Here is a 23497-nt window from a genome sequence, read left to right on the forward strand (position 1 = left end):
TTAGTAAAATATATGCATAAAGGACTTAAATGTTTGTGTCACACTTATCTCAAGAAGTATTTGACCTAGAGTCATGAAACATAATAGGAATGTAATTCAGAATGTGTGTTTATATATATATCTGCATGGGGTTTCGTTTTGGATTTCATTCAGAAAGTTTATGTCGCTCATATTTCAAAAGGTATTTGACCTGAAGTCATGAAACCATAGGAATGACATTCAGTATGTGAAATTAGCAGTGGGGTTTTGGATAGGGGGGGTTTCACTCAGCAAGACCAGAGATATTGTATCTGACTTAGTCAAAAATGAAGTCATAATGTGCCTTAAAGTTTGTGCAACAGAAATTGCAGATAGAAAGTAGCTGACTGTTATTACAGGTCCCCACTACCTTAAAGTGATGCCAGATGCCTCTTATATTAGTGTAACAGGATAAATTTTACAATTTTATACCAGTCAGCACCATTTTGGTTTTAGCAAACTCATAATGCAGAGATTTTAGCACTGTGATCAATATACCTCTCATTTCATTATACTTAACAATGGTTATTAAGTTTGCAGAAAACAATATCATATGAAAACAGTAAAGTACATGATTGTAGTATCATATTTCAAAGTATTCATGAAATCTGTGACTTCTTTCTGGATCACTATAACACAGTGAATGTAAAGGAAGTTAATTATGCATTATTCCCTTACATATTGTCCTTATAGTTTACAATTCAATTAACAAACAACTCTATATGCACTCAGTCATACATCAGCCTAGATCATAAATTGTTGCAATGCAACTTAAACACAAAATATCTTGTTAAGTTCTCAAATATTTAATGACTGTGTATCCAAGTGATTTATCTACAGAATCTGATATAATAAATATTATTATTCCTTATATAACTTACTGGTCCACCATTTGTGCTATTCACCCTGTCTGCAAGTTTTAAGTTCTGTGTCCAGAATTACAAAATTGAGCTGTGGGAGTGCGGGGTGTGTGTGGGGGGAGTGGGGGCTGTCTCAATTTCTCGGACCACAACCTTACTGTTGCTCAGTTTAAACATTCTGCTAAAAACAACCTACCAGTTGCTGGAGTTTTGTGACTGGTCTCCAAACCTAGTTTTGTAACTTCATGTTACTGATAACACTGCATGATGAATATAGAATCAGTCTGCAATTGTAAGGATCAAGTCGAAAGATTTCCTGCGGCCAGAAGTTATACAGACTAGAAATTGTTTACGGTAACTTATGGTAGAATAACGTACTTGTTTTTTTTTTTTTTTTAAATACCATGACGCTTTAATGTAGGAAATATTACTCCATTCAACATGATTTACAAGTAGATCTATGAACTACGTATTTCTTAAGTCTGAAAGTTTTTGTTTTGAGCAAAAGTAACTATATTTCCCTTTCATGTATAACATAACTTTTAGCTTAAATGGTCACATTCCTCGACTATATTGAAATACTTTACTAGAGCTTTCACAAATGTGATTCATGACTTATTTGACAACACAGGACCATAATCCAGGAAACTGAAGAGCAATTAATGCAGAAACCCTTATGTACAACTAGGTATCAATATTGATCATTGCTGAAAATTTGAGTAAAATATATAAAATAATGAATGAGGAATTCAGGTCACAAACATTTCTCTATATATCATATAGAGTGCCAGCTATATTGCAAAAACGGCGTTCCATCAACGCGATAAGCCAATCGCATATCGGTAAAAAGTCACGTGAAATCACCCAGTCCCCATGTGCTACACTACTTGTTGCATTCCAGTATACCTGCGGCCTGAAGGCCGCAAGTAATAATGAAGCCTAATGATGAATATGGGACCAGTCTGCAAATAAAAGGGTTAATAAAGCTGAATGATGAATATGAACCCAGTCTGCAGTTAAAAGGGTTAATGAAGCTGAACGATGAATATGAACCCAGTCTGCAAATAAAAGGGTTAATGAAGGTGACTGATGACTATAGACCCAGTCTGCAGATAAAAGGGTTAATGAAGTTGAATGATGAATATGGACCCAGTCTGCAGATATAAGGGTTAATGAAGCTGAACGATGAATATGGACCCAGTCTGCAAATAAAAGGGTTAATGAAGGTGACTGATGAATATGGACCCAGTCTGCAGATATAAGGGTTAATGAAGCTGAATGATGAATATGGACCCAGTCTGCAAATAAAATGGTTAATGAAGGTGACTGATGAATATGGACCCAGTCTGCAGATATAAGGGTTAATGAAGCTGAACGATGAATATGGACCCAGTCTGCAAATAAAAGGGTTAATGAAGGTGACTGATGACTATAGACCCAGTCTGCAGATAAAAGGGTTAATGAAGTTGAATGATGAATATGGACCCAGTCTGCAGATATAAGGGTTAATGAAGCTGAACGATGAATATGGACCCAGTCTGCAAATAAAATGGTTAATGAAGGTGACTGATGAATATGGACCCAGTCTGCAGATATAAGGGTTAATGAAGCTGAACGATGAATATGGACCCAGTCTGCAAATAAAAGGGTTAATGAAGGTGACTGATGAATATGGACCCAGTCTGCAGATATAAGGGTTAATGAAGTTGAATGATGAATATGGACCCAGTCTGCAAATATAAGGGTTAATGAAGTTGAATGATAAATATGGACTCAGTCTGCAAATAAAAGGGTTAAAGAAGGTGGCTGATAATTATAGACCCAGTCTGCAGATAAGAGGGTTAATGAAGTTGATTGATGAATATGGACCAAGTCTGCAGATACAATTAATGTTAATGAAGTTGAATGATGAATATGGACCCAGTCTGCAGATACAAGGTTAATGAAGTTGAATGATGAATATGGACCCAGTCTGCAGATACAAGGTTAATGAAGTTGAATGATGAATATGGACCCAGTCTGCAGATACAAGGTTAATGAAGCTGAATGATGAATATTATCTTATCAACAAAAGCAAAACTGGTGAGAATCGTGTTTTAGATTTGTCTTTTCTGTTAGGTGTTAATAAATGTGTATTTATATGTGTTTTCTATTTATAGACATATGACCAGTCTGTAGCATTTGGTTCATGGATGTTACAGCAGGGAATACAGAGCAGATCTGAGACAATCATTGGAATCTTCAGTCAGAATAGAGCTGAGGTAATGTTTGAGTCGTTTTGTTCCCTTTAAGTTTAGTACTAATGGAGGAGGTAAATAAATCAACTAGTTTGCATCATGTTTTGAGGAAGACTGTTTGATATAGTAATAATTCTGGCATGAGCTGGCACCTATATTGAAAGAATTTAGATAACATTTGACTCGAACAATAGATTTTGAAAGGCCCGTGGTTCAAAGTAACACAGTGTCTTTAAACAGATTTTGTGATGAAAAGTTATCCTGTACTTTATTTTTAAATGCCTGCTAGCTATCCCGCGAGTTTTGAACACAACCATATTGAAGGGTTAAGGACAAAAAGTACTATAACCTTCTTTAATTATCAGCACTGGATACCTTTTAGCATTAACCCCTCAAATTATAGTTATAAATTTGTCTATAATGCTGTATACATAGTTCCTTGTCCTTCTGTGTTGCTTGCAGAAAAGTTTTTAGACATTTTGTAAAGGAATAGCTGGTACTGGTAGGAAATCCAGCTTTATGTATGACTGGGTTAACTGAAACAGCACTGATAAATATGAAACCATAAACATAATATTAAGGAGGAAGTTTGTAGAAGTTTGTAGAACAATTTGAAAGGAGAATAAACATCATGTCCTATTATTGTTCATTGCTTTAACCTTGATTAAAAACTTCCTGTTTTATATAAATTTCTTTGTAGTTATTGTTCTATAACAAGTGGATTGAGTTATTTGTTAAATACTGAAATAGAAAAAAGTACAGTATATACTCAGTCATAAGTCTGTCTCAGTTTTATACTTCCTCAGTTATAAGGCTGTTTCAGATATAGATCTGTCCCATTTTTAAGATTGTATCAAGTTATGTGACTCCTCTCAGTTATAACATTTTGAAGACTGTCGTAGTTATCTCAGTTATAAGACTGTTTCAGTTATAAGTCTGTCTCATTTATAAGACAGTCTTACTTATTAGACTTCGCATCTGTAAGTCTATTTCATTTAAAAGATTATCATTCGTAAATTTATTTAAGTTAAAAGACTTTCTCATTGATAAGTCAAGCGAACATTACTTAGTTGTTTGATTTTTAGCTCGACTATTCGAAGAGTAAAGAGAGTATCCTACTCACCCTGGCATTGGTGTCACCTGGGTTAAGTTTTTTGTACCAGTCAGCAATTTGACAAAAACCTTTGACATATAGCTTTGAAACTTTCAACACTTGTGTACCATCACCATGTCCAGTTTTAGGCAGGAGTATATATTTACTCAATCAAGGATTTGTCTGAATTATGGCCCCTTTTAACTTACAAATCTTGGTTAAGTGTTCGTACCAGTTCATATTTTGTGTAAACTGTTAGACAAATGGCTTTGAAACTTTTATCACTTGTCTTGTAACAGACTCAATTCGTAAACAAGAGTACATAACTCTGGCTGAATATTTTGAGTATTTTGGCTGAATTATAACCCTTTTTGGACTTGGAAATTGGTTCAATTTTTGTACAAGTCCACATTTTGTCAAAACTATTTGACATGTGGCTTTTAAACTTTGAACACTAAGTCTTGTTCATTGTCATTATCTCCATCTGTAGTCAAGGGTATGTATCTATGTCAAAGATATTTAGCAGAATTTTGGCCCTTATTTGCATTGGCAATCAGTTAAGTTTTTCGTACCAATCCATATCTTGTCTAAACTGTTAGACATATGGCCTTGAAACTTTGACCATTTGTTTACCATCAAAGTCTTCATATGAAGGCAAGACTACTTAACTAGGACAAGGAGTTTGCCTCAGTTTTGACCCCATTTTACATTGATTCTTTGAATACTAGTAGTCAAGCGCACTTTCAACACACAGCTCTTGTTTTGGATGTATTAATACCTTTGTTAGCTTACCTGAGCTCTGTCCAAGGTGAGCTGTTAGTATAGGTGGATGGTTTGTTCTGTTTCCTGCCTCCTGTGTCCTGCCTCCTGTGTCCTATGTCCTGTGTCAACATATTTAAGATTTTCTCCTTTGAAACTTCTGGTCAGAATTACACCAAACTTGATCAGTAGCATTCTTGCATGGACCTCTATCAAGTTAGTATCATCATAAGTTCCTCTCCCTAATTTCTTCAAATAGGGGAAGTTGACCCCTTTTAGGGGCCATTAGAGCTAAAAATAGTAATACGTTAAAATGACTTATTCCAAGGAACCGCTGGATAGAACTTCATCAAACCTTGTCTATAGCATCATTATAAGGGCCGCTTCCAGATTTGTTCAGATTGGGGTGCTTTTGGATGTGGCTAGAGCTAAAAATAAAAATACTTTTAAATGAATTTATTATAAGGTCCTCTTTTAAATTTGGGGCAGTGTGACCCCTGGGGCCACTAGGGTTAAAAATGAAAATACCTTTTAACAACTTCTCATGAACCACCCATTGGATCTTCATCAAACATGTTTGTAGTATCATTGTAAGATTGTCTCCGAAATTTGTTCAATTAGGGGTGCTTGGCCCTTAAATTGGTTGCTAGAGCCAAACAAAGAAATGTCTTTAAATAACATCTACTCATGAACCTCTTGGTGGATCTTCTTCAAACTTGAATTGTAGTATCATTATAAGGTCCTTTACCAACTTCATTCAATTAGAGTTATTTTAGTATCTTTTAGGGGCTGCTAGAGTTAAAAATAGAAATACATTTAAATAAAATTTTCTCATGAACTGCTTGATGGATTTTCATCAAACTTGGTCTTTAGTTTCATTATATTGGTTCTACTTGGTCCCTTTCAGGGATCATCAGAGCTAAAATTAAAAGGATAATTATACAACTTTGTATCATAAATTTTGTTCTAATGGTTATGCATTTTTGGGACATCACAGCAAAATATAGAAAAAGGCTTTAAATAGCTTTTTGATGAAGTGCTTTAAGGATTTTCACCAAACTTGGTTAGAAGCAAGGTCAGGTGGTCAGGGTTCTCTTCAGGTGAGTGGCTTATGCTCATTTGGGCCTCTTGTTTGTATTACATGTCCCTTTTAAGATGCCCTTAAACAAGACCAAGACTAGGTTCTCAAAATGTAAGCAAAATCTTGGATTGATTGTAGAACTGCTGGGAATTTTCCACTTTGTCTGATGAATGATCTGCCCTCTTACTAGTCATTCTTGTTTTCCATTATCATTATCCAGTGGTGTGAATGAGATGCCACTCTTGATATTTCCTTACCTGTGGTACTAGTATTGTTGATAATATGCAGAAGTTTAAAGCATTAAGATTTAATATGTAGTTCTTACTTATTGGCTGAATATTCTACATTTGTATTGCCAAGTTTGTTTGAACTTTGAATTGACCTTTTTCATTATTGTAGTGGGTGATCACAGAGAAGGCATGTGTGGCATACAGCATGGTACCAGTGGCATTGTATGACACACTTGGAGACGATGCTGTTACTTTTATTATTAATCAAAGTAAGTTTATTTATTTATTTATTTATTTATTTGGGTTTTATGGCGCACCAACACAGTATAGGTTATATGGCGCTGAACAGGACTACAAATTTTGGTTTCACATCTCATTTACATCGAAATAAAAACATGAGGTATGAAGTCAAAATTTGCATACCTGCTGGAATCACAGAGTTACAGCAAAACCAAGTATTAAGACCCCATTAGTCGCCTCTTACGATCATGCAAGGGTAAGGCAGTGGTTCCAATTCTTTTCATACACAAATCGACCAGAACCACATGGGGCTCAAAGTAAGTTTAAGGCAAACTCTAGACATAGATGTTGCATTTACAGGGTTCACACAGACCTTGAATAATTATTATGTCTGTCCTTAAAAACACCTTGAAATGACTTAAACCCTAAATTAAACCTGAAATAGTATTGAATTTTGAAAAAAGAGCTGTTTCAATTTTATCCAAAATTAATTGAAAAATGTTCTGATAGTAACTTACTCTGCTGAAAGAAAAGAAAACGTTGAAAAATGAAACAGGAAAAATTAGACAGAATGAAAATATGGTATTTTGTCAGTTACTGTCTGTGGTTTGTACCAGTAGCAGGTATAAGTAACTGTCTGTGATGGCAGTTTACACAAAGTGGAATTTCTAGTGGAGAAAAAGTGATAAAAGTTGTTCAGACTAACATTTCAAGGTGTCCAGAAAATAGTCCTTGGAAACATCAAACAAAATACTGGAAAAGTCCTTGAATTTTGTCCCAGATGTGCTGTATAAACCATGATAGTGAAATTTATTGTATTGACCTCAGAACTCACTAAAAAAGCAGTAAAAATGCTTTCACATTTTGATAAAACATTTCTCTATACTGTAACAGTTAAGCAATAAATTATTGTTAATTTTTTAGCTCACCTGTCACATATTGACAAGGTGAGCTTTTGTGATCACCCTTCGTCTGTCGTCAGTCCGTGCGTGCGTGTGTGCTTCCGTCCGTCAGTCGGTCAACAATTTCTTGTCTGCACGATAGTGGTTTCATTTATGATTTTATTTTAACCAAACTTGCACACGACTTGTATCACCATAAGATCACGGTTCCTTTCTTGAACTGGCCAGATCCCATTATGGGTTCCAGAGTTATGGCCCCTGAAATGGCCAAAATTAGCTATTTTGACCTTGTCTGCACAATAGCAGCTTTATTTATGATTTGACTTTTACCAAACTGGCACACAACTTGTATCACCATAACGTCACCTCAGTGCAAAAAGTGGATAACTGCATTGATTTAAAGAAGGACTTATTGACTTTTTGCGCTAAGGTGACGATAAGATCTTGGTTCCTTTCTTGAACTGGCCAGATTCCATTATGGGTTCCAGAGTTATGGCCCCTGAAAGGGCCAGAATTAGCTATTTTGACCTTGTCTGCATAATAGCAGCTTCATTTATGATTTGAATTTAATCAAACTTGCACAAAACTTGTGTCACCATAAGATCTCAATTCCTTTCTTGAACCGGCCAGATCCCTTAATGGGTTTCAGAGTTATGGCCCCTGAAAGGGCCAAAATTAGCTATTTTGACCTTGTCTGCACAATAGCAGCTTCATTTATGATTTGATTTTAACCAAACTTGCGCACAACTTGTATCACCACAAGATTTTGCTTCCTTTCTTTAACTAGCCATATTCTATCATGGGTTCCAGAGTTATGGCCCCTTAAAGGTCCAAAATTGGCTATTTTGGCTTTTGCAGCCATATAGAGACTTCATTTATGGTTTTGTTTGATACAAATATCTTCAACAACAATAAATCTTGGATTCCATGACAAATCAGATCCAATCATAGGTTCCAGAGTTATTTTATATCTGATTACCTCCCCTGATTGGAATCAAAATGAATTTATATTAGTAAGTACTTACAGGACTTATTTGAAATTTCATTATTGTTATGAGTTGGACTGAGACAATCAGGGTAGATGACTATGGACTGATTTTGTCAAATTACCTCCCTTTATTTCAAATTAAAATTGTTATATCTCCATAACTAATGAAGATACTGATCTGAAATTTCATTTATGTCAACAGATTTATTTGGCAGATCCTTCTTTTGTCCACTTACAATATTCTTTTTTTAGTTCACCTGTCACATAGTGACAAGGTGAGCTTTTGTGATCACCCTTCGTCCATCGTCCGTCGTCCGTGCGTCCGTGCGTCAACAATTTCGTGTCTGCACGATAGTGGTTTCGTTTATGATTTTATTTTAACCAAACTTGCACACAACTTGTATCACTATAAGATCTCGGTTCCTTTCTTGAACTGGCTAGATCCCATTATGGGTTCCAGAGTTATGGCCCCTGAAAGGGCCAAAATTAGCTATTTTGACCTTGTCTGCACAATAGCAGCTTCATTTAAGATTTGAATTTAATCAAACTTGCACAAAACTTGTGTCACCATAAGATCTTGATTCCTTAGTTGAACCGGCCAGATCCCATAATGGGTTCCAGAGTTATGGTCCCTGAAAGGGCCAAAATTAGCTATTTTGACCTTGTCTGCACAATAGCAGCTTCATTTATGATTCGATTTTAACCAAACTTGCACACAACTTGTATCACCACAGGATCTTGGTTCCTTTCTTGAACTGGCCAGATTTCTTTATGGGTTCTAGAGTTATGGCCCCTTAAAGGTCCAAAATTGGCTATTTTGGCTTTTGCAGCCATATAGAGACTTCATTTATGGTTTTATTTGATACAAACTTCCAAAATAACTTCAACAACAATAATTCTTTGATTCCATGACAAATCAGATCCAATCGTAGGTTTAGAGTTATTTTATATCTGATTACCTCCCCTGATTGTAATCAAAATGGATTTATATCAGTAAGTACTTATAGGACTTATTTGAAATTTCATTATTGTCATTAGTTGGACTGAGCCAATCAGGGTAGATAACTATGGACTGATTTTATGTCATATTACCTCCCTTTATTTCAAATTAAAATGGGTATATCTCCGTAACTAATGAAGATACTGATCTGAAATTTCATTTATGTCAACAGATTTATTTGGCAGATCCTTCTTTTGTTCACTTACAATAATTTTTTTTTTTAATTACTTCCCTTTTACGTTACTATAAATAGCTTATTTTTAGTAACTTTTTTATTGTTGGCCATAGGGTAAAACCGAGACCACTTTTCTGTGGTACAACATGGATGGTACCTCCAATTTTTAGGTGTATTTTAACATATCTATACCTTGTAAGATTTTTTATCCTTTTTGGTTAAATTCCTTCCCTTTGTTGTTCCTGTCCTTTGGACTTAGATATTTTTTCTGAGGACCTTCTTGTCCTCAAGTGCAATGATAACAGGTGAGCGATATAGGGCCATGATGGCCCTCTTATTATAAAATTGCTTTTAGGAGTGACTGCAATTTTTGCATCAAAGCATCATTTTGTAGTTCTAGCAGTCGGGTCTGAAAAATACTTCACTAATTTGGTAAATCAAAACCTTCCAGAGCATCGGGTAGAATAGTAAAATGCTTTGTTTCATTGCTGCAAAAGTTACAGAAATTTGGAGGGGTGGTGGTGAACATATAATTATATCTCCCACATTTAATTAGGGGTTGGGGAGACAAACTGGATTTAATTCTGTCCATTTGCCTGTCTGTCTGTCACAGAGTTTATCCATGTAACAAATTTGACCTGTCAAATTCTTTGATCTGTCCTACTTCTCTGATACCACTGGTTGGAATTCCAGCAAAATTCACAGGAGTTACCACTGCTGAGCCAAGTGTATATATAGATCCGGAATGTTACTATTCAGTGATTTTCCTAGAGTAATGGCCCTTATATTGTGTCATTTTACAATTTCTATGTGGTAATTTGTAGAAGACATAGTATTATGCTTTTAGTGAAAAACAATCTCTAGTTTGATATAACTTCTATCTGCACAAATATACGGAGATGTGATTTCATACCAGGCCATTTTTTGCCAAAAAATGTCGATTTATTCCTGGTTTATGTATCAGATTAATGTGGACCACCACCAGCCCTCTGAATATACAGGTACAGTTGAAACTTGGTATCTCAGACTCCCCTATCTCGAAATTCTGGCTTTTTTTTTATAAAAGAATTTCAAAGTTTCTTTTTAAAATATGAATTTTTAAGTCAGTTTGGACATGTAGTGACTCTGATTGTATTGAAGTGAATTTGATGTGAAGGCTTTCAAAACCCGTTGTATTAATGTCTCGGTGTAGAAATAAAACAAAATGTTACCTACCTAAAGGAGTGATCATGCATTGCAGATATAAAATAAATAAAAGCTAATAAAAAACGCATTTCAAATTGTTTTCCAAATTAAATTTTATGGTCTAAATGTATAGCGAATGTATGTTAACATTTTAAACGTTGATGAATTTGCAAGAACTTTTTATCAAAAAGCACTAAGTCAAATTTTAATGTAAAATTTCGCTTATCTTAAAGTTAAATGCTCAATTACTGTGAGGTTTTAATACTATTTAAACTTTTATGATTCTTTTCAGCCAATATGCCTCTGATTGTGTGTGATGTATCGGAAAAAGTTAATAAAATATTAAATATGGTCTCCCAAGGAGAGGATCGAGCTCTGAAAATGATTGTCATAATGAACGGGATAGATGACGTTGATACGGAGCTTGCAAAGAAAGTTAATGTCAAAGTTGTGACATTCCAGGAGGCGCTGGTAATAATATTCAAGTATTTCTTGTAATAGGTATACTGTTACATCACTTGAATTGTTGGGGACAAAATTTTATAGTTTTGACCAAAATGGCTATTTTTTGAGAATATTGATTCTTGGATTTCTATTTTTGAACAAAAAATGGATGGGAGTTTAACTTGTTCATTCATATTTAATTTCATGGATTTATTCAGCTGTGAGATCTACAAAAATTAGTCCCCCACAATTATTAATGGTTTCACAGTAATACTGACCTGAAATGACTATCTGCAATATCCATTTTATTACTTATTTGCTGTATGCAATTGAGGCTTTCTATGTTTGTTACAGAAAGCAATATACTTGACTGTGTGAGGTTCTCTGAAAAGGCATGAAAGAATACATATTAATTGCATAGAATTCATTATTGTCATTAAGGGTATTCTGTTTTAATGACAATGGTATTTGAGTCACAATGGTTAATTCTCTTCAGAGATATTTCTTGTCGAACAACTTCGATAAGTTGAGTATTTTGTTTATTGAGTGATTCACATTCAGTCATTCTCTAGACTTGAGGGAAGTATATAAATCATTCAGTCGTTCTCTAGACTTGAGGGAAGTATATAAAGCATTCAGTCGTTCTCTAGACTTGAGGGAAGTATATAAAGCATTCAGTCATTCTCTAGACTTGAGGGAAGTATATAAACCATTCATTCGTTCTCTAGACTTGAGGGAAGTATATAAAGCATTCAGTTGTTCTCTAGACTTGAAGGAAGTATATAAACCATTCAGTCGTTCTCTAGACTAGAGGGAAGTATATAAAGCATTCAGTCGTTCTCTAGACTTGAGGGAAGTATATAAACCATTCAGTCGTTCTCTAGACTTGAAGGAAGTATATAAAGCATTCATTCGTTCTCCAGACTTGAGGGAAGTATATAAAGCATTCAGTCGTTCTCTAGACTTGAAGGAAGTATATAAAGCATTAATTCGTTCTCCAGACTTGAGGGAAGTATATAAACCATTCAGTCATTTTTGTAGACTTGAGGGAAGTATATAAAGCATTCAGTCGTTCTCTAGACTTGAGGGAAGTATATAAAGTGTTCAGTCATCTCTAGACTTGAGGGAAGTATATAAACCATTCAGTCATTCTCTAGACTTGAGGGAAGTATATAAAGCATTCAGTCATTCTCTAGACTTGAAGGAAGTATATAAAGCATTCAGTCGTTCTCTAGACTTAAAGGTAGTATTAAGAAGACTTGAAGGAAGTATGTCAAATGCCATATAAAGGCTAATATTCACAAACTTTTATTTTTACAGATATTCAAGAATAATGCCACAGCAAATTCAAAATACTTGTGAATATTTATCTGCATCATGTCTTAACCTTTACCCTGCTAAATTTCTATAATGAACTTGTCCATTTTCAGTTTGGACAGTACCATTAACTTTAAAGGGGTGCTTACAAAAAAATACTGACTGAATGGCGAACATGGATGTGCAGGCTGATCATGATCTACACTGGTTGCAAAGGCAGAATCAATTTACACTTCAGTTTGATCTAGTTAGGGGCACATTTTACAGATTTAATGAAATTATATTCAGTATGCTCCCAGAAGGGGAAGATGTATAGTTGAAGCTTTTTTCTCCCTGTGTCCATGCATCCAGCCATTTTTGTCCGGAGTATTTCTCAGCAACCACTGACTGGAATTTAGCAAAAGTTCATAGGAAGCTTCACTCTAAGGGGAGATGCACGTGTTAACTGCATGTTTTTGTTGTAGGATTTTTCACTGAGTTACTGCCCTTTGATTATTCAACATTAGTAAACTATAGCACAATTGTTTGTAGTATTTCCCAGCAACGTCTGGCTGGAATTCAGTAAGATGTTCTACTCTCAGTAGAAGATGTGCATATCATCTTCATGTTGCAGTTGGATGATTTTTCAATTTTTTTTCCCTTTGATTATTTAACATTTTGTTAACATTTTGTTATCAAGCCTTGGCTGATATTCTTCAAAACTTCATGGGAAGCTTCACTCCCTAGCGGGGATGTGCATTTCTTGTGAACTCTTTTTCTCAACAACTACTTGCTGGAGATCGAAGAAACTTGAAGCTTCAGTACTAAGACTATGTATGTGCCCAGTCAATGAATTCTGCTTTTGTGCTTTTAATATGCAATATTCATATTTCTGAGAGCATATGATATTTTCTTTTTTTTTCCTTTTTTTTCAGGAAACTGGAGGCTCTAAGCTGAAACCAGTGGCTGTAAGGAATTTTTTATTTATATTTGAATATTATTTCTACCCCAATCAGACTAGTTATAGGCAATCTGTATTGGATTAATTTTGTCCATAGTCACCCCTCTGTCTATAGAGACATAAGGTAATAATTTTGACTTCCAAGAAGGGAATTTATTGTCTCTTTATGTAATTGTAAATTTTTAAGAGACAGTATGGTGCACAAGAACTATAATTCAATGTTAAAGGGGGATGTTCATTTCCCAGGGAAACATATTAGCACTTCAGCATGTCAATAATTAATAGTCATCTGCAAATTGGATACTCAGTTAGTGGTCAGCCAGATATATCTATCTTGCATATTAATTACCATTACATGTGTTTTATGGTTTGGCTAGGTGTTATCAGTATTTTCTTTTTTCAAGATAAAAAAGAGATTGTGAAAACGATGCTTTTTGCTGCTGTAGTATTAATTTTTTTGCAATGCCAGTCTCGCTATCAATTCTTTAGGTCGTGTAGTCACAGTCTTCGTCAAACGTATATAATTACTGAAACACAAATGCACGCACCAAGTTAGTTATAGTTCAATTTATTAGGGATGCATTTCATAAAAATAGCATGATGTAATCAATATGATTAATTATATTAATTAATTATGAGATTACTATATGTATACGCTGGTCAATATCAAATCATAAATGGTATGTGCACTGTCTGAAAATGTTCCGTATATACGACTTTTTAAGTTAAATTAAATTTCGTACTAGATCGTAAGTTGACATACACTTTTGAGGACGAGATGGGGCAGTTCAACCTTTGAACTGGAATCACGCCGATTGGTAGACATTTGATTCCGTGTCCATGTTAATAATTCAACATTACTTGGTATTCCCTTTTATAATATTATGACGGCACGTTTTATATCTTTATAATTAAGTGAGTTCTTATGAATCTTATTTTAGAATAAATTTGCAGCATAAAATTCTCACAATATAATACATAGAATGATTTCAATACATTGTACACTCAAAGTGGAAACCATGTAATGTGTTGGTATGAAACTTGAAAAAAAAGTGGCCCGGGTTTATAACAAATACTTTCATTCAACACTCAAATTTCAAATATACAAAATGCGCTATTATTTGTCTAAGATAGCAAATGTAGATAAGAAAGACCTATGGAAATGTTGTTCCGGTAAGTGTATTGAAAATAAAATTTGGTACATTTTTTGGCCTGGTTTACTAGTAATGATGTATCTAGATGTAATTATTTAAACTGAGAGCCACATTACACACTCAGAGTCTGGTAAATTACAGTTATACTATATAATTAAAATGTACTGAACTATACTTGAAAATGTAAAAGACTAATGTAAGAATCACATATTCTTTCTCACAAAATGGTGTCATTATGCACATCAAAAGAGGAAATTTCACATTTTATTCTTGTAGCTGTATTAATTACAGGATTACATGTACTTGATTATTAATGACAACCCAGCCGGTCAATTTTGAATTATATTTTCAAAACCGGGTAATTGAAAAAAAATGAATAAACAATCAAATAAACGATACTGAGAACAACTATTTCTAATAAAAACCTAACTATTCGTCTCTGTAGAAATTGTTCTTGAAATGCATAAAATAAATATCTCGCATATTAGTGAACAGTGTGGTCCTTGATCACATGCGTTCTTGCTGGGTACATACCGACTACTTTGACCAGATAGTTTATCAATGTACTTTTGTTTTTCATTGCAAATATATAGTATACATGTTAATACATATTTCTGACTGATAGATAATCACAGCAGGCCAGATGGTCAAGCTGGAAATGGATGATCATGTTTGCTTCCAGTAGTCACTGGGTAATAAAACATATGAACCGATGATTCATAATAATCTGATAATAAGCCACAAGCTATGACCACCAACTGCTAGCAACATCCCCCTTTAAATAATAATGAAATTGTCTCCTTTTTCCAAATTCTTCAAAATTTTGAACATTTGAGACAGTACCTTCAACTCTCCCAAGGGAAGTTTTATATTACATGATGTAATGGAAGGATACAAAGGGAGGGGAGGAAGTAAAAAGCACAGGTAGTATAACTGTTCCTTTTCTGTTATCATAATTATCTCCCTCTTAATTCTTTACTTATATTTCTAATTATATAGTCCAATAACTATTCAGCTACAATGCGGAAACCAGTTAGACATCATATAATTATCAGTTATTTGTTAAATTGCTTTACAGCCACCAGCACCTGAGGATTTGGCTTTGATATGTTATACTAGTGGGACTACAGGTGAGCTTTGATTAATACAGTTATATTCCCTTAAAATATTCTTTCTAATATCTTAGCATAATTATACTGAAGTAATTTTACTGTAACTTAGTATGCTCAGCTAGAACATTTTAAACAGTTTGTAGGACTTTAATGAAACTTTGCATAATGAGGCAATTTACATGCAAGAGACAGTGCTGCATCTTTTATATCAAGGTGACAGACGAGGACTCTGTTAGAACCCACAGGCAAAGCATTTTACCCTAGGGGCATTAATTTGTAATTTCTGTAAGTGACCTCCCGTCTTGACATGACATTTCTATAACTGAGCATTCTTTTACTACCATATTTTCCTGAATTTAGACTTTGAATAAAAAATGCAGAGAGACTTTTTAGAAGAATGTCATAAAGAAGGGGAAAAAATGTTGTTCCTTTAAATTTGTACCAGTAATAATTGAGCACTAGTTGAACACAGTTTACATGTACCAGTTGCCTGGAAACTAAAAACAAATATTCTGTCTATGTTTAAAAAAAGAAAGAACATTTTTAGCATGCTCAGGTGAGTTTTTGTGATTACTTGATGTCCGGCGTCTGTGTATCGTCTGTCTGTCTGTCAACATTTAGTTTATGTATGGGATAGAGGCTGTATTTTTCAATTGATCTTCATGAATTTAGGTCAGAATGATTACCTTGATGAAATCTAGGCCAAGTTCGAAAATGGGTTATCTGGGATCAAAAACTAGGTCTCTAGGTCAAATAAAAAAAAAAACCTTGTGTATGTGATCGAGACTGTATTTTTCAATTGATCTTTATGACATTTGGTCAGAATGATTGCCTTGATAAAATCTAGGTCAGGTTTGAATATGGGTTATATGGGGTCAGAATATAGGTCACTAGGTCATATCTAAGAAAATATTGTTTAAGCTCAAGAGACCACATTTTTGGTCCAATCTTAATGAAAATTGGCCAGAATATTTGTTTCCATGAAATCACTAGGTCAAACATGTTTACACTGTTATGGTGTGTTTCTCAGGTGAGCGACCTAGGGCCATCTTGGCTCTCTTGTTGGTGTTTGTTTGACATGTCTTAAGGACATCTGTGAGGAATAACACTTGTTGTTACCTATGATTGTTTATTTGAACAATATTTCAGTTATAGAGGTCAGATAAGGTTACGGTGTACATGTTATAATTTTGCTTACCCATAATTATATACCTATTCTGCACAAGAGACTCTTACAGTGTGCTCGTATTGCTTACCTGTATATACCTGTACTCCACAAGTAATTGACAACCTCGCCAAATGATTCAGAGGTGAAGAACAACTAACCTTCAACGAGTTGCCTTCAGTCAGTCATTTGGGTAATATAAGTCATACCTAAGATTAGAATCTATAACCTCCAAGCTGAAAGTCTCATGCTCTGCAAGTGGAGCTAATCATGAGTTTTGTCTAGTTAAGACATAAAACTTGTACCCTTTTCAGGAAACCCAAAAGGTGTAATGATTACCTACAAACAAGCAATGGCTCAGATTACAGGACTCAGTATCAATGACTATGTATGTATGCTTTGAATTTAATTTTTAGCTCACCTGACATGTGCTCAAAGGTGAGCTTTTGTGATCGCCCTGTGTCTGTCGTCCGTCGTCCATTGTCAACAATTTGACTGTTAACACTAGAGGTCACAATTTTGGCCTAATCGTAATGAAACTTGGTCAGAATGTTACCCTCAATAAAATCTTGGACGAGTTCGATATTGGGTCATCTGGGGTCAAAAACCAGGTCACCAGGTCAGATCAAAGGAAAAGTTTGTTAACACTCTAGAGGTCACAATTTTGGCCAAATCTTTATGAAACTTGGTCAGAATGTTACTCTCAATAAAATCTTGGACGAGTAGATAATGGGTCATATTGGATAAAAAACTAGGTCACCAGGTCAAATCAAAGGAAAAGCTTGTTAACACTCTAGAGGTCACAATTTTGGCCCAATCTGAATGAAACTTGATCAGAATGTTACCCTCAAAAAATTCTTGGACGTGTTCGATATTGGGTCATCTGGGCTCAAAAACTAGGTCACCAGGCCAAATCAAAGGAAAAGCTTGTTAACATTGTAGAGGCAACATTTATGACTATATTTTCATGAATCTTGGCCAGAATGTTAATCTTGATGATCTCAAGGTCCAGTTTGAATCTGGGTCATGTAGGATCAGAAACTAGGTCACCAGGTCAAATCAAAGGAAAAGCTATTTAACACTGTAGAGGCCACATTTATGACCATATCTTAATGAAACTTAGTCAGAATGTTGATCTTGATGATCTTTAGGTCAAGTTCAAATCTGGGTCAGGTGGGGTAAAAAGCTAGGTCATTAGGTCAGATCAAAGGAAAAGCTTGTTTACACTTTAGAGGCCACATTTTTAGCTCACATGTCACTTTGTGACAAGGTGAGCTTTTGTGATCGCGCAGTGTCCGTCGTCCGTCCATCCGTTCATGCGTGTGTAAACTTTTGCTTGTGACCACTCTAGAGGCCATATTTTTCATGGGATCTTTATGAAAGTTGGTCAGAATGTTCATCTTGGTGATATCTAGGTCAGGTTCGAAAATGGGTCACGTGCAATCCAAAACTAGGTCAGTAGGTCTAAAAATAGAAAAACATTGTGACCTCTCTACAGGCCATACTTTTCAATGGATCTTCATGAAAATTGTTCAGAATGTTTACCTTGATGATACCTAGGTCAAGTTTGAAACTGGGTCATGTGCCTTCAAAAACTAGGTCTGTAGGTCAAATAATAAAAAAACCCTTGTGACCTCTCTAGAGGCCATATTTTTCATGGGATCTGTATGAAAGTTGGTCTATATGTTTATCTTGATGATATCTAGGTCAAGTTTGAAACTGGGTCAACTGCAGTCAAAAACTAGGTCAGTAGGTCTAAAAATAGAAAAACCTTGTGACCACTCTAGAAGCCATACTTGTGAATGGATCTTCATGAAAATTGGTCAGAATGTTCACCTTGATGATGTCTAGATCAAGTTTAACACTGGGTCACATGCCATCAATAACTAGGTCAGTAGGTCAAATAATACAAAAACCTTGTGACCTCTCTAGAGGTCACATTTTTCATGGGATCTGTATGAAAGTTGGTTTGAATGTTCATTTTGATGATATCTAGGTCAGGTTTGAAACTGGGTCAACTTTGGTCAAAAACTAGGTCAGTAGGTCTAAAAATAGAAAAACCTTGTGACCTCTCTAGAGGCCATACTTTTGAATGGATCTTCATGAAAACTAGTCAGAATGTTCACCTGGATGTTATCTAGGTCAAGTTCAAAACAGGGTCGTGTGCCTTCAATAACTAGGTCAGTAGATAAAATAATACAAAAACCTTATGACCTCTCTAGAGGCCATATTTTTCATGGGATCTGTATGAAAGTTAATCTGAATGTTTATCTTGATAATATCAAGGTCAAGTTCGAAACTGGGTTAACTGCTGTCAAAAACTAGGTCAGTAGGTCTAAAAATAGAAAAACCTTGTGACCTCTCTAGAGGCCATACTTTTGAATGGATCTTCATGGAAATTGGTCAGAATGTTCACCTTGATGATATCTAGGTCAGGTTCAAAACTGGGTCACATGAGCTAAAAATCTAGGTCAATGTGTCAAATAATAGAAAAACGACATCATACTCATTTCAAAACTTGGTCATGTGGTGACAGGTGAGCGAATCAGGACCATCATGGTCCTCTTGTTTACTGTATCTTCATGAAACTTAGTCAGAATGTTAATTTTGATGATCTTTAGGTCAGATTCGAATCTGGGTCATGATCTTTAGGTCAGATTCGAATCTGGGTCATGTGGGATCAAAATTTAGGTCAGCAGGTCAAATCAAAGGAAAAGCTAGTTAACACTAGAGACCACATTTATGACCATATCTCAGTGAAACTTAGTCAGAATGTTAATCTTTATGATCTTTAGGTCAATATGTCAGGTGAGCGATACAGGGCCTTCACGGCCCTCTTGTTCCATATTTGGATATTTATTTTGTCATGTCTGTCTATCTTACTGTTGTTCAAAAAATAGCTAATTTTGTCTCAAAATCTCATCTCATGAATCAAAGAAAATTATATTCATTGTGCAACACCACCTTCTATTTGAAATTATTGTTGAGTTTCTAGCTAAGTGAGCACAAAGTGCTGAAGTTGAGCTATTGTGATCATTCTGTGCTTGTCGTCCGTTATTTGTTGACAACAATTTAACTGTTTATACTCCTGAGGTCACAGAATGACATGATCAGAATGTTACCCTCAATAAATTCTCAGTCAAGTTCGTTATACTGGGTCATTTGTGGTTAAAAACAAGGTCATTAGGTCAGTTAATTGGAAAACTTTGTTAACCCTCCAGAGGCAACATTTTCTACCTTATCTTAATGAATCTCTGACAAAATGTTTGTCCCTGTGAATTTTACATCAACTTTGAAACTGGATTACCTGAGATCTTAAGTATTTGTCAGAATATTTGTCTTCATTAAATATTAAAAATTGGGTAACCTGAGGTCAAAAAAAAGATCACTGTGTCAAGTCATAGAAAAACTTTGTTCACATTCTAGTGCCCACATTTTGTACAATATCTTCATAAAATTTTGACAGAATGCTTGTCTGTGAAATCTATATAGGTCAACTTAAAACTTTTTACATAAGGTCAGAAACTAGGTCAGTAGGTCAAATCATAGGGAAACCTTGTAAACATTCTAGAGGTCACATTTTCAATTTGATCTTCATAAAACATTGCCTGAATATGCTCAGCATTAAAGGGGAAACCGGCTTCTCTTTTCTCATACCCTCATGGGGATGGATTCTGTCAGGAATGCAGTGTTGAGAGTGATTAATATAAGTTGTAGAACTTGCTTCGTAATCGACCTAAAATAGATTGATATAAACTAAATCTTTGTCAGAATGTTTGTCTCTGTTGCATTTATGTCAGAATGTAAAGTGGCCTGAGGTCAAAAACTAGGTAACTAGGATAGAACTTGGATAGAACAAACACTGTAGAGGTCACATTTCCTACTTGATCTTCATGATACTTTCCTGTTAATATAATAATCAAGGACAAATTTGTAACATGGTCGCTTTGGTGAAAAACTAGGTCACAAGGTTAAATCATTTGAAAACTTGGGTAATGATCTGCCTGATTTACATAGAACATAGTCAGAATGTCTGCCTCTATAAAATCTACTTTAAAATATCAGTGACCCTATACCAGGTTTGTTCAAATTGATCGAGTTTGTCAAAACATGGCCACTAGAGGGGGCTGACACTTTTTCATGCAAGTGCAACAGCATTTCCTTTATGCATGTAGTGGATACTTTTTTTCCTGTCGGAAAACGCTGGCCCAATGTCAAAATAATTTCACAGATATTTTCAGTGCATGACCCTTGTTGAAAATTGTTGAAGCAGGTGAGTGATATAGGGCCATTATGGCCCTCTTGTTGTATATAGCAGTTCAGTAAAGATATCATGTTTAAAGTTTAAAATACACAAATAAATGTTAGAATTTTTTTGTATTTTGAAGACTATACTGGTCAGTTAACTTTTTATGCCCCGAAAGGGAGGCATATTAGTTTTCAACTTCCGTTCGTTCGTTTGTTAGTCACAATGTTAACTTTTTGCATGAAGGCACTTTACTCGCAAACCACTGCACCCAGGACCTTCAAACTTCACATGCTGATAGTACTCATTGAGTACATGACCCCTACTGACTTTGGGGTCGCCAGGTCAAAGGTCAAAGTCACAGGGGCCAAAGTTAACTTTTTGCACGAAGGCACTTTACTCGCGAACCACTGCACCCAGGACCTTCAAACTTCACATGCTAATAGTACTCATCGAGTACATGGCCCCTACTGACTTTGGGGTCACCACGTCAAAGGTCAAGGTCACCAGGTCAAAGGTCAAGGCGCTGCGGGGGTGCATTTGTCACCATTATTGACAACTCTTGTTGTTTCTCAATATTTCAGCATTATAGAGTGTTTGATAAAAATGATGTACACTTGTCATACCTTCCGCTGGCACACATGTATGAGCGTATAGGACAACAGTGTCTGACAATGGAAGGGGCGAGAATTGGCTTTTTTCGAGGTGACGTGAAACTTTTGCTCGATGATCTGCAGACTTTGAAGCCAACAATATTTTTCTCAGTTCCGAGACTTCTCAACAGAATCTATGATAAGGTTGGTGAAACCACTAAATTTTCTTGATCTTAGGTAACTCTTTCTTATGTCCTGCTGGACTGACTTACACTATGATTTATTCAGTATTATTCAACTTTACAAAGTATTTGCAACGCACTGCTTTTGGACATGCATAGCAGCCACCTGCAGTAAGCAGTCATTTACCCTAAGCAGTCATTTGGCTAACTTCCAAAATTGACTTTGTTCTAATTTCAACTTTAGTTAAGCCCGCCTGCTTAGCTCAGTAGGGAGAGTGCAGATCTATGGATCGCGGGGTTGTGAGTTCGATCCCCGAGCGGGGCGTATGTTCTTCGTGATGATTTGATAGAAGGCATTGTGTCTGAAGTCATTTGTCCTCCATCTCTGATAATTCATGTGGGGAAGTTGGCAGTTACTTGCAGAGAACAGGTTTGTACTGGTACAGAATCCAGGAACACTGGTTAGGTTAACTGCCTGCCGTTACATAACTGAAATACTGTTGAAAAACGGCGTTAAACCCAAAACAAACAAACAAACAAATCAACTTGTGTTAAGCTGCCAGTTTGTGTTGCTTCCTTGGCTGACTATTTAATGCAGGTTTATTTATATAAATACAAGGTCTAATTATATGTATGAAATGATATGACATGCCCTATTTTCTACCTTTAAAATACGCTTTACAGTGAGGTGTAACTATTGCTGTGTATTTGAAATATGAAAAATGTATGAATATTCACATAGTCACCTAGTAGCATTTAAAACTTCGAAAAACTCACTGTTTTATATCTGAGTATCATACTTAAACTACTGAGAAACAATTTAATTTTTTTCAATGAAATTGTAGATTTTTTTTTTACAAAACATCTATTACTTTGCATACATGAAGTCTTTAATTTCAAATTTTAAAGATAAAGATGATGGGGTTTTTATTTGGTAGATCTAATTGAAATTTAATTTAATGAATTGACTGTGACAACAGAACCACAGAAATATATCCCTTATAAATACTAGTATTAAAGATTTCTCAGTAGAGGTTCTGGATATGTAATGATGACAGAAAATTTCAGACAGAGTACAAAATATTGTAATTTTTACAGGTGCTGGCTGGGGTTAAAGGCAGCAAGATAAAAACTATGTTGTTTAACTGGGCCATAGCTTCCAAGGAAAAAGAACTGAAAAAGTAAGTTACTTTCGTATGATTTTGTGCAAGAAGAAGAGTACAGTACTGTAGCTTTTGATAAAAGTTCTACTGTAGGGGTACATGTATTAGCGCTGCAAAAAGTTAGCGCAAACGCATTTTTTGGTGAAATATCTAATTAATGCGTAGACGTGAATTAGCGCTCTCGCGAGACCGCTTATTTCTAATTTTAGCGCTGTCCAAGATGAGGCTCTCGGAGATGTACGGAGATTCACGAAAATATCCGGAAATAAACTTAACCATCGGCAACTTTTATGTAATGTGTTTCTGCTGTTATTATACGTCATACTGATAATGAAATCAACCTTTTTCACTGTTAGCGGGCTAAAGAAAGTACGATTTATTTTAAATTATTTACTTAAGTGTTATACCATAAA

At 35.2% G+C, this 23497-nt stretch overlaps 1 protein-coding gene across 2 annotated transcripts in view; it reads left to right on the plus strand.

Moving 5' to 3' along the window:
- Positions 1–23497, plus strand: part of LOC123561192 (long-chain-fatty-acid--CoA ligase 1-like) — a 79269-nt gene that overhangs the window by 24407 nt on the left and 31365 nt on the right. For both annotated transcript variants that reach the window (XM_053516567.1, XM_053516566.1), the window contains exons 5-12: positions 3038–3139; positions 6448–6547; positions 11061–11239; positions 13444–13476; positions 15702–15753; positions 17215–17288; positions 21731–21943; positions 23020–23102. In XM_053516567.1, the coding sequence (XP_053372542.1) occupies positions 3038–3139; positions 6448–6547; positions 11061–11239; positions 13444–13476; positions 15702–15753; positions 17215–17288; positions 21731–21943; positions 23020–23102 (836 nt within the window). The remainder of the gene's footprint in view (positions 1–3037; positions 3140–6447; positions 6548–11060; positions 11240–13443; positions 13477–15701; positions 15754–17214; positions 17289–21730; positions 21944–23019; positions 23103–23497) is intronic.

The sequence above is a fragment of the Mercenaria mercenaria genome, chromosome 10, assembly GCF_021730395.1.
Source record: "Mercenaria mercenaria strain notata chromosome 10, MADL_Memer_1, whole genome shotgun sequence".
NCBI lineage: Eukaryota > Metazoa > Mollusca > Bivalvia > Venerida > Veneridae > Mercenaria > Mercenaria mercenaria.